This window comes from Gekko japonicus, unplaced genomic scaffold (assembly GCF_001447785.1).
Source record: "Gekko japonicus isolate JY-2015 unplaced genomic scaffold, Gekko_japonicus_V1.1 scaffold58, whole genome shotgun sequence".
NCBI lineage: Eukaryota > Metazoa > Chordata > Lepidosauria > Squamata > Gekkonidae > Gekko > Gekko japonicus.
This window is the reverse complement of record NW_015162475.1, coordinates 744,764-757,306: the sequence shown is the minus strand read 5'-3', so window position 1 is coordinate 757,306 and position 12,543 is coordinate 744,764. Positions and strand designations below refer to the sequence as shown.

Below are 12,543 nucleotides of genomic sequence, written 5' to 3'. Positions count from 1 at the left end.
TTGATCTGCTCAATGGGATTTCCCTGGATTGTCCATGGGAACTGTTTCCAGGATTTGGAAAAAACTAGGATCTTTGTTTCTTGGCTTTGACTCAGTCTGACAGCTGTTGTTTAACAGTGAAGTATACCTTCGGTAAGGAAGACTTTTTTTGGCTCCAATAATGGTGATAAATGGAAGGGAGAGTGGACTTCAAACACAAATCAAACATAAACATTCTCTGTTGCACCATGCATTATACTTGGGTTTGTGTCTGGAGGGCAAAATGGGAACAGGGTTAAGTAGGGAAATAAAGGTGGAGACTAAATTATCATATGAAATTACAGCTTTAGTGGGGTTTGAAGAAGTCATAAGGGAGGAGTGCAGGTCAATAATCGCTTGCTCAGTGACTAATAGCTGGACTCTCTCAGTATGGTTATGTGACCAAATAGATCTAGGGAGGGACTCAGAGGATAAATCATTAACTGTAGGGGCAAGATCAGGTTGAAGGTGTATCTGGGGGGTAATTGAGAGGACTAGAGGGAAATGGTCACTCTCAGTAATCTAATCTAAAACGCTACAACCTGTAGTTGATGCAATACCTGAATAAATAAATATAAATAAATAAATAAAATAGTAAATTCCCCAGGGATATCCCTAGTATGGGAACCATTTAGGACAAATTTATCAAATTGGATGCAAAATTTAGTAAGAAATATGCCCGCCTGGTAATATGAGGGTCTTTGGAGGACCTAACAAAACTAAAGAAATTTGGGAGGGAGTCGTTTGGGTCTAGGTTCAGAGCGGCCAGAAGGTCCTGGTCATCTTTACCAATTCTGGCATTAAAATCACCAGAAGGATCATATCTACTATGGGAAAGCGAAGTTCTAGTTGTTCAAGATATGAAATCAAGCGGTCCCAAAGGGCACATAAGGACAATTTGTCTGGGGAAGGAGGTAAATAGATGTTGACTGCAATAAAAGCAAAATCCTGAAGACTAAATAGAAAAGCATGGGCAGTGGAGTTAAAAGGTAAAGGTAAAGGATCCTTTGCTTGAAAGCCAGTCGAATCCGACTCTAGGGTTGCGGTGCTCATCTCCGTTTCAAAGCCGAAGAACCAACGCTGTCTGAAGACATTTCCATGGTTATGTGGCCGGTATGACTAAACACCAAGGTACACGGAATGCTGTTACCTTCCCACTGAAGTGGTACCTATTTATCTACTTGCGATTTCTTGCTTTCGAACTGCTAGGTTGGCAGGAGCTGGAAATAGAGACGGGAGCTCACTCCGTCATGCCGCACACTCGGGTCTCGAACTGCTGAACTACCAACCTTCCACAGCCTGCAGTTCAGCGTCTTAACCACTTGAGCCACCGCAGCTCCTGGGCAATGGGGTTGCAAGCAGGTAATTCCAACAATTTAAGTTTGGGCTAAAGAGAAAACAAAAGTGTTAAACCTGCTTGGAAACGGCCCCGAGGATTGCTCTTAAACCCAGGCAGGGAATATGTTGAAAATCCTTCAAGGGAAATTGTGGACTCTGTCCATGTTTCCTGAAAGAAAATCATCTCAAATTGCCTTAAATAGGAACACAAATCGTGATCCATTTTCTTACTTCCCCATCCAGCCATGTTCCAGGATAACAGTTTCACGGTTGGGTGAGATGGAACACTATGTCTGGGGCAGTGATGCTCTGCATTCTTGGTGCTGGGGGGGGACAACATTGGGAGGGCTTCCGGAGTTCTGGCCTCCTGATGGGACTTGGGTTTTGGCCACTGTGTGACACAGAGCGTTGGACTGGATGGGCCACTGGCCTGATCTAACATGGCTTCTCTTATGTTCTTGTACTACATTACCTATTTCTCTGTGTGTATGTGTTTATGTATATGTATGTCATGTGCAGACACAGTTCATGCATCTATGAAACATAGCCTCTAGGCGATGAAAGCTTATGCCACCATAAATCTGTTGGCCTTCATGTTGCCATAAGACTTTAAACATTTTGGTAGATGGATTAGATACTCTTTTATTAGAGAAAATCAGCTGCAGCACTGAACACAGTTCTTGTACTCTTATACTCTTCCCATATCCCACCGCAAAAAAACCATGGCATAGAATCATTACCAAAAACTGGCCTAACATAGCAGTTTGCCAGATTTTCCCAGTATATCCAAGCAATAAATATTGCAAAACTGTATAGATTATTTTTAAGGCTCTTTTGCAGCAGCCAGTCCATTTGCTGTTGACCATATCCAAATATAATCAAGAGGGTTTTTAATGCCTGGGAGTTCCATTCAATAAGCAAACAGAAGTATTTTAACAGCAAACAGTGGACTAAAATCCACAGTCTGCAGGGGGAAATCACAACAAAAACCACAACTAAGATTTCTATTGCATTGGTTAAGATTCTTCAAATCCAAATGCTTTTGTACAATTCAGCTGCAACAAAGCATTAACATTATTTGCTCAAAGACTTCTTTTGTCCCCCTTTCATTCTCCATCAGACAAAGATTTAGGGGAATGCTGATGCATAATCCAGTTTTATGGAAGAGCATCACAGGATCCAACCAATTGTTGTATGTGCTGTTCACAGATCTTGATTTACATCATTTTGTCACAGTAAACACATAGATGACATAACTGAAAGGGCTGGACATGACTCCCCATCATACACATTGACTTTTCAGATATGGAATTGTCAGAACAAGACACAATCTGCCAGTAACTCAAATGGCACAGACAGGTTGGAGTTATGCCTGTACAATTTAAGCCAAGTGCAGCCAACCAGCTGTGTAGAAGGGGCTGACCAAAGCAAAGGGTGAACTGGAGAGTTAGTACAATCCAGAAGCAAGCCAAACTGCACAGCCCTTATAACACACAAACCACCCAGCGGCTGTGTGTGAGGGACCAACCGGTCAGTCCATACCAGTCATGGTTGCCGCTGAAGGTTCTGAGCCCAGTGGCTCCTTTTTCACTGGCATTGCTGTTGGGGCCGAGCTCTTTCTTCTGGTCAGCAGTGGCCCTCCAGGAACTTTTCCGGTACATTTAGTGGACAGTCTACCCCTGGGCCGAGTGCTTGAGAATCACCCTCGGTTTTTGTAGTTTCAAGGAAGCAGGCACTACAGGCAGTTTATGGAGCCTCCTACCACGCAGAGACAGTAGAGTCTCTTTGGCTCAGTTGCGCAGGCCAGCTTTAAGTTAAACTGGGTGTATCACCCTGTTTCCGTTCAAGTACAACTGTAGTCATAAATCGTCTCCATGAATTCCAAGGTGAAATAAAGATCGGTTTCTCATGCTGAAAAAGCACCCTTTTTAATTCAAAGGTTCTGCAGTGTGAAATCCACACAAAATCTTACTCTTGTTTCTGGCGACTGCTGGCTTTAGCTTCGGAAAGCATAACTTTGGCTTGCCAGACGTCACCCTCCTTAGCCCGCCACATAGCAGAGATTTCACTTTCATGACACTAAAGCAATTGTCCATCTGTATTTATATATAGTCTCCTAAGCTACAACCCGGAGGGTCCTTGTGCAGACACTGCAGCAGTGTTTTTGCAGGTTTCCCTACTGGCAATTCCTCCCCTGCAGTTCCCATCCTGGGTCCCGGAGTAACATACCTTGCTGCCGCCAAACTGCTTCCAGCCTCTTAGGAGGCTAAAAGAATAGACAGGGGTCTACAGGCCAATAGCTCCTAACAAGGAAACTCACAGGGAATATGGGAGGCAATTCTCTTTCATGGCAGCCCTTGCTGCACCAAACCCTCACACTGGGTTTTAAATCCTAAGTGGGAGAGAAATGCAATGCACAGATATAGCAGGAGAGCCCGTTGATAAGGCAACTTGCAAAATATCACCACGGAGCAGGTAAAAGTGCCTGCAGATCGTATCCAAACGATCGCAAAACCTCTTTCAGGAGGAACTGGATGCCTCCCAACACTTTACAAAGCTTCCTCAGTCCGATTCTGACCTTCTGTCTGATTTGGAAGATTTGTGCTTTCTCTTTTTCTTCTTCTTTTTCTCTTTCTTCTTTTTCTCTTTCTTCTTTTTCTTGTGCCTTTCCTTCCCCCCCGAAGAACTGGCGCTCTCACTGCTGCTGTCTTCGTCCGAAGTGGAGTCTTCAAGCAGCTGCTTCAACTGCTGTATCCTAAACACATAAATGGATCCAGAAGATTAAATTATGCGCGCGCACACACACACCCCGTTTTGTTGGACAATCTACCTATTTCATTTTTGCTTAAATATAATCCTTACGCTGGCGACATGGTGACCAGTTTAATGACATGGTAAATGGTGTGTGTCCGTGTGTGTTTTCCCCCTAGAACTGGCACTGAATTTTGAAAGTATCAACAGTTGCAACCAGTGTTCCCTCTAAGCTGAGTTGGTGTGAGCTAGCTCACAGTGTTTTAGCCTCTGGCTCACACATTTTTGCCTTAGCTCAGAAAGGATGGCTCCAGAGCAGACTAATTTATGCTGTAGCCAAATTGCTCGCTTACAACTTTAATGCCAGTAGCTCACAAAGTAGATTTTTTGCTCAAAAGACTCCACAGCTTAGAGGGAGCATTGGTTGCAACCTACTGAAGGGCAGTCTCTTAAGTATCGAGTTCTAAACCAGAAAGTGCTGAGTTCAAATCTCATCTCTCACCTCAGAAAGTGGTGTTCGGCACCCCACTCTCTCTCTCAGACCCAACCCTTCATCCGCAACATCGGCAATACTGCATTATTATATTTTTATCCCACCCTCCCTTCAAAGGGCTTAGTGCAGGATGCCCAATTATTCCCTCCTCTCTATCTTTACAACAACCCTAAAAGGTAGGTCAGCAGAGAGAGTGACCTTCACGCCATAATGCACATCTGAACTCTGTTCTCTATCACTACAGCTGCTAAACTACAGAGGTCTATCACGGTTTTGCCCCACCCATTCTCTAAGGACCTGAGGGGGACGCAAGGTTCAAATCTCCACACTGCCAAGGAAGCTCACTGGGCAACTTTGGGCCAGTAACACACTCCCAGCCTAACTTAAACTCACAGCATAAAAGAAGTAAGCAAGTAGATAATTTTTTTTAAATAACACAAAGTATCTTTGGCTGAAAGAGTGACAGGTCAAAGGTCAGCTAGCTATTTTCATGGCCGAGTCAGAGATTGTACCTAGGCTCTAATCACTGGCTCCCTAATATTAAAAGGTAAAGGTAAAGGTTCCCTTGCTCGAAAGCCAGTCGAATCCGACTCTAGGGTTGCGGTGCTCATCTCCGTTTCAAAGCTGAAGAGCCAGGACTGTCCGAAGACGTTTCCGTGGTCATGTGGCCGGCATGACTAAACGCCAAGGCGCACGGAACGCTGTTACCTTCCCACTGAAGCGGTACCTATTTATCTACTTGCAATTTCTTGCTTTTGAACTGCTAGGTTGGCAGGAGCTGGGGCCAGAGACAGGAGCTCACTCCATCATGTGGCACCCGGGTCTCGAACTGCTGAACTACCGACCTTCCACAGCCTGCAGTTCAGCGTCTTAACCACTTGAGCCACTGCAGGTCCTAATAATACTGGGTCTTAAAGACAACAGGTTGGATCCATCCAACTTTTCTACTGGCGAAAAGGGAAGGAGGGGTCCTCTTGGTCAACCAAAAAGGCTATGCTGTGGATCAGTGGACCTGCTGGTACAAAAGCCATGTAGGACGATGTCTGTAGTAGGGAGGGGAACTGAGCAAGATGGAGTGAAAAAGCAGACTTGATCTGACCCAATGGATTCAGAGCACTCTGACCCCCCTTATGTGCCATATAAATGCTAAGCATTTATTATTAGTCAATACCTGGATATGTTTTAAAAGAATGCCAGGCTTACCGCATTTCTTTCTCGTGACGCTTGTTTTCCCTTATTATATCATACATGGGGTCTTCGTGCGCCTTGAAAAAGAAAACGCTTTAGAACTTATTTCTAACAGTTTTGCATGACGAAAGCCAAAAATGCAATCCGACCAGATATCAAAGGTTTAGTATGCATTACAAAGCCATCTTACATTTATGGTATTTCTAATATATGATCATGCAAATTAGCAATGTGTTCCTAAATTTTCTGGGTTTCAGTTGTCCCCGAACTGCCAAGTCATATAATATGAACCAACCCCAAATACAGAGCAGTTTCTCTGGAGAGGGGGTATAAAAATTCTCTACATAAATAATCATGATCATTTATTACCCTTCTTTCTGCTACACCAGGCTTCTAAATAACCCTTTCATTATCATCTATAGTAAAGGTGAATTGAGAATGCATTTAAGAACATAAGAACATAAGATCAGGCCAAAGGCCCATCCAGTCCAACACTCTGTATCACACTGCTCAGAGCACAGTTGACATTTTTATCTAAACTTCTCCTTGGAGTAGCGGTTCTGGTCTTGTTTCTGGAGTGGGTACGCATGACAAATCCCCCACTCATTAAAAAAAATTAAACTGTGTCCAGAGCATCATGTCTATGAAGTTTGTTGCAGCTTACAGCTTCTTCATTCATTAACGTTTTTTCCCTCTTCTATATTACTGATGCACATGTACGCATTAATACCTCACTGGGGGGGGAAGAAAAGGAACCTTGGTGTGATTAATCGTCAAGATTCGTTTTCATGTACTCTGGAATAGTGGATTAGTAAGTAAAACAGTGCATTCAGCATCTTGATGCAGAGCACGTCAACTGCTTTTTTGCAGAGCTTTATCAATGCATCATGTACTTGAGTGCATAAGGAATGCTGGTGCAAACACAGATGAACTTTAACTGAAAGCTGCAACAAGAGGCATTTCTGAATTAAACTTAGAAACTATCCTTCTCAAACCAAAAAAAAAGAGGAGCAGAACAACATGTAGAAAACGTTTGGAACAATATGACTTGGAGCCTAAGCAGCGCAAGCAGAGTTATGCTGAAAGAATGTAACTTCCTGACCTCCCCCAACACATTGTATCCCCCCCCTTTTGTTCCTGTGGGTCAGTGGACCCCCAAAAGCAGTGTTGCAGGAAAAATGGGTCTGCAGAGGAAGGGGGAGTTGACAGAAACCACCCTCCCCTCCTCCATTAACAAAAGCGCTGTTCTGTAGGTGGAACTGCAGATGTGCAAATGGAACAGTAAGTTGGGATCCTCTAGGAATGGACTGGGGGAAATCTGCTCATCTCTACTGGGAACTACCACCAAGAAACAGCACGCCGAAACTGCCAAAGCTGTCTGTACTTTTTAGGCTGCAAATGGGCCAGTTTGCTATTGTTAAATCAGCTTATTCAGAATTATTAAATACACCCACCCACACACACTACATGTGCAGTATTTTACTTACTACTCTGAATTGTTCAAGCTTCTGATTGTCTTTAATGAAGAAAGCACATTCTTTATCACCTCTTCTGTGTTCATAACTTTTACATCTCCAGCCTAAACATAAAAGATAAGCTTTAAAGATGCTTCAGAATAGTGCAATGTAATGGAGGGTAAGGACTTTACCAAACACTGTTTTCCTTTTTTAACAAAGTGGCAGCTCTATTCTTGATTTTTGTTACAGAGGGAGTGGTCCATTTCTGGCTTCTGAGGAGTGTGGTGTAGTGGTTAGAGTGTAAGACTAGGTTCTGGAAACCTCCAATTGGAATCCCCAGTCTGCCACGGAAACCTGCTGTATGACCCCAAGCTGATCATTCTCTCTCAGCCTGCGATGCCTCCCAGGGTGGTTTGAGAGTAAAATGGGGGAGAGAGAACTATGTAAGGGTTCTTTCACTTATATGCTCTTCAGCATCTAGTACCACTTACTACGAGTACCAAATCACTATTAAACTGGAGTGATGGTGGCTATACTAACTAAAAAAGGAAAGAAAATAGGCCCCAGCTTATCCCAATCATTCAGCAGCTGCCTAAGTAAAGAGATTTTCACATTACATCTGAACATACTTGGATCTTTGATCAATTCTGAAGAACATCTGGAGAGAGATCACTGCGAATGCCCTCATTATTCAGACTGATGCACAGGTTAGAGAAAGAAGCCTCGGGGCACTGATGTGAACACAGAGATTGTAACGGAGGCCTGAGGCACAAGTGCTGTCGCTCCAAGCATGCCGCCTGTAAAGCAGGGAAGGTTTAAATGCTTGCCCCCCCCCCAAAGATGGCTGCTAGCTTTTTTTCAGGTGGAATGCATGTGAAAGCCCTGTCATCTTCAGTGGCTGCTGCTACACCATCTGGGACTGGGCTTCTCTATGCTCTCGGCAGCCATTTTGATTTAGAATCAACTGTCCCATGAGCAAGAGACAAAGGCAGGTGAGAAAAACAACCATGTCCGCTGGCTCTAGCTAAAATCTCCACCACCTGGAACTAGGTGATCTGCTCCCCCAGCGGGCTACAAAGAATCAGGCACACTATTTAAAATGGGATAAAGGAGTTCTAGAATAAAAGGAGTTCATTTTTATACTCTGCTTTTCCCTACCCTAAGTAGTCTCAAAGCAGCTTACCATCACCTTCCCTTCCTCTCCCCACCGCAACAGGTACCTCGTGAGTTAGCTGGGGCTGAGAGAGTTCTGAGAGAACTGTGACTGGACCAAGGTCACCCAGCAGGCTTCATGGGGAGGAGGAGTGGGGAATCAAACTTGGTTCTTCAGATTACAACCCACTGCTGTTAACCACTACATCACACTGCCTCTCTAGGATGTTTTTTTCCTGTTTACCGCTGGAAATCTGAGAAGGCAAAGGGTGAACTCAGCATGAACATTCAGCATCCAGCCTCCAATTAATTTTCCTATGCTGTTTCATACTCATTGCTTTCACTGTGTACCAGTGGGGTGAGAGATAGATGTGACTGACGAAATTATTTATTTCTTTATTTATTTATTTGATTTTTATCCCACCCTCCCGCCGAAGATGCTCCACATTCACAGGACAGGGTGGTGTTTAAATAAGAAAAATTGATCATCAATGTGAAGTCAATCATTATCTCATATTTTATGACACCTGCTCTTTTCCCTGCCCCATGATTTCCCCCTCTGTATAAAGGATGTAAACGATTCTAGAAACTTCCAAGGCTTACACTGCATAACTTTGACCGCTTTCCCTAGAGGCATCCAGAGCCCTTTTGTTGGCGCATGTGCGAGGAATTCTCGTGCATTTTCATTTCCAGGCACATCAGGAATGCAGTCTTCTGGTTTTGTCTCATTTTCCTGGAACAAGAGGAATAAACTCATAAAATAAACTCATAAAAACAAACTCTGTGCAAAAGCAAAGTGGGCTTATTTTTCCTCAGCTTCAGATCTATGACAAATGGTCCCCGCATGGTAAAGTCACCTCAGGATATACTGGACACACAGAGTGAATTTGACTATCACCTTTGTGAAGTTAAGAAGCACCTTTAAAATGTTTCTGAAATATTAAAAAGAAGCATTATGGCATGCCAACCTACCTTAATCATTCCGGGAGGAAGTTTCTCATATCGGGGGGGGGGGGGGGGGAAGAGAGGAAAATATTGCTCTATTAATACTTTGTTACTACCTAAGCAAAAGGGGATATTCATTCAAAACAAAGGTAAGGGGAGAGGAAAAATTTCTTCAATATTTCACTTCCTCTGCATGAGGAGACCGACAGGAAGCAGGTTAGGGAAAGGACCCCTTTATCAAGCTGCCAGTGATACCCTTTTACGAGACATCCCGATCTGCAGGAGTTATTCTAATTCAGACGAATAGCAACAGTTTCAGGTCATAGAAACACTGCTCAGAAGTGGAATCTTTCTCTTCTAGACAGTGCTGCAATTTTTACTAATTTTTCTGATTTCTTCCCCCTGATTTGTCTCCACCATCTTGGCACAATAGACACTGTTATCAACTTTTCACCACGGCCCCCGTTGCACTATTAACTTGGCCCAGTCTGCCTCTCGCAGGTTTACTGGCAGGCTTGTCCTTCTCTTCAGGAGCTCAGGGCTGTGCGTATGGTTCTCCTTCCCTCCATGTTGCTGTCACTACAGCCCTATGATGAGGTTTCCCAAAGAGTTTCATGAGTTAGTAGAGATTTAAACCTGGATGACCCAAACTAGACTGGCTCTCTGGAGGACACGAAAACGATAGTAAAACGGAAGCAGAAGATCTTTGGTCAACAAAGTCAGTGACAGTAATGAAGGCACTAAACCTGCCTGCCAGGTATCTGAATGTGCACTGAATGGCCACCTCTCATCTCTATGGATTGTTCTCATCCGGCCAGCATGATGCAGTGGTTAGTGTCAGACTAAACCTGGGAGATCCCAGGTTTGAATCCCCACTCCGCCATGGAAGCTTGCTGTGTAACTTTGGACTACTCAGGTACCAGTGAAGCACAGAATCCAACAAAGAAGTAAGTAAATAAATACAGGCATCCCCAGACTATTACACTATCATTTACGGCCACATAAAGGACAGAGAGGGGTTTCTCAGGAATGTCCTGCTATGAGACGTTCAAGTAGCACCAGCCCTCTTGCTTTTACAGGTCACTGAAAATGACCCATTTCAGAATGCCTTCGGCTTTTTCCTGATGATCTGTGAAGCTGCCGGTACAATACATGCTTGTTACTGGTGATGGCTTCTAAGTTATTTATGGATCTGCCTTGGGAATGTTATTCACTTTGTGGATTTTTATTCTCTCTTCCTCCAAGGCGTTCAGGGGCCATGTACATCTTTCTCCCCGCCTCCATTCTAACCTCTCAGCAACACTGCGAGGTAGAGAGCCGGATTCGAGTCCAGTAGCACCTTCGAGGCCCACCAGATTTCAGGGCATAAACGTTTGAGAATCAAAGCTCCCTTCCTCGGGACACTGACTCTGGAAAGCTCACACCCTGAAAATCGTGTTGCTCTCGAAGGCGCTACCGGCTCCGAAGTCTGCTCTCCTCCTGCAGACCAACACGGGTAGCAGTACCCTCTGGAACTGGGAGGCAGGTGAGGCTGATGGAGCTAAACTGCACCACACCTGTGGGCAGGATGAGTACTCAGTGCCTCCGCAGCCCCATGCTGCTGGGGCAAAGAGCTCGACGGCTGCACAGCTGGAACTGGAAGAGGGGCTCCTCGGGCTAGTCAGGCTGAGGGGGGTGAGTGAAAGAGGAGGAGTCATAGCAAGGGGCAGCAGAGGTCTTGACAAGTTCCCCTTCCACAGTACCTGGGAAGGGAGACACAGCCGCCACTACAGTGTTGCCCCAACCCCCATTCCAAATCCATCCCTTATGCGCAAATCTGCATGTATGAATCTAAATCAGCACATGCAACTTTCATGCAGGTTTTGTCCTCTCTGCCATCCACGGGGGCCCGCCCACCCTTCTTCGGGGACTTCCTGACGGCTGGACCAGTCCTGGGAAATCCAGCGGCCATCTACCTGCCCCCCCGCCCCCATCGCTCCAAAAGACCCCTCCTCCTCCTCCTCCCGAGGAGCCCAGCCCTTTGCTGCCCCCGCCCGAGCTGCCGCTGCTGCCGCCCGGCAAGGACTCGCTGTGGCTCCGGTGCCGCTTCAGGCTGCCGCCGCCGCTCCTCTCCTCCCCGCGTCTGCTCGACTCGTGCGACATGCTGGTGGCGGAGGGAGGGAGGGAGGTAAAGCCGGAGCGGAGACGAGACCGACAGCACAGACGGAGGCAGGGAGGGAGGCGCCGGCCGGCCCGGCCCCCTCGTTTCACTTCCAGGCGAAGGCGAGGCGGGCACTTCCTCCGGCTGGCTGGGGCCGCCTGAGCCTCGGCAGCGCCCCCTCCTTCGCCTCCTCCTCCTGCTGCGGCGCAGGCGGGAAGGGAATAGACGGGGGCGGACTTGAACTCCGGGTTGGGATATTCTTGGAGATTTGGGGGTCAAGCTTTGAAGAAGGCGGAGCTTGGGGAGGAATGGGCATAATGCCACAGAGTCCACTGCCCAAAGCGGCCCTTTTCTCCAGGGGAAGGAATCTCTGTCATCTGGAGATCAGTTACAGTTCCGGGGGATCTCCAAGCCCCACCTGGAGCCTGGCAACCCTACACTCTCACGTCACCACGGGAGCGCACTGGCGTAGAATTGCGGGTCAGAAGAGGTGGGGAGCAGACGGTGCTTTTGTAAAAAATGGGAATCTCTTTAATAGTGTGAGGTGACCCTTCCCCATCTCTCCTCCAAGGGGCTCAGGGAAGGGCACGTGGTTCTAGGCTCACAACAACAACAACCCTGTGAGGTGGATGAGGCTGAGAAAGTGGCTCAAAGTTGCAAAGCAAGAATATCAGGATGCCAATGTGGACCAGAGGGGTGGTTTTTTAATAGTTATGGCTGCCCGGGGCAGCAGCAGCGCGAACGGCAGCGCGAACGGCGGCGGGGGGGATCTTTCCTGGCCTCTCTGAGCCCCGGGGGTGGTGGCATTGGAGTCCTGGGGGCAAATTCCACCTCTCGCGTATGATGGCCGAGGGCCTTTGCGCGAGAGGTGGAATTTGCCCCCAGGACACCAATGCCACCACCCCCGGCGCCTTTGCCCCTCGGCCATCATACGCGAGAGGTCCTTTTGACTCCCCCAGGTCTTGGAAGGGGCTCTTTAAATAGTTATGGCTGCCCGGGGCAGCAGCGGCGTGAACGGCGGCGGCGGCGGCAGCGAGGGGAGGGAATCTTCCTCGGCCTCT

At 46.6% G+C, this 12,543-nt stretch overlaps 1 protein-coding gene across 1 annotated transcript; it reads right to left on the bottom strand.

The window, feature by feature from the left end:
* Positions 1-1,866: 1,866 nt before the first annotated feature.
* Positions 1,867-11,484, bottom strand: LOC107105726 (retinitis pigmentosa 9 protein homolog). Its single transcript, XM_015405728.1, has 6 exons — positions 11,298-11,484; positions 9,370-9,458; positions 9,001-9,130; positions 7,276-7,367; positions 5,804-5,865; positions 1,867-4,111 (listed from the first exon to the last, which is right to left on the bottom strand). The coding sequence occupies exons 1-6, from the start codon at positions 11,482-11,484 to the stop codon at positions 3,919-3,921; spliced, it is 753 nt and encodes a 250-aa protein (XP_015261214.1). The 3' UTR covers positions 1,867-3,918.
* Between the last annotated feature and the right edge of the window lie 1,059 nt (positions 11,485-12,543).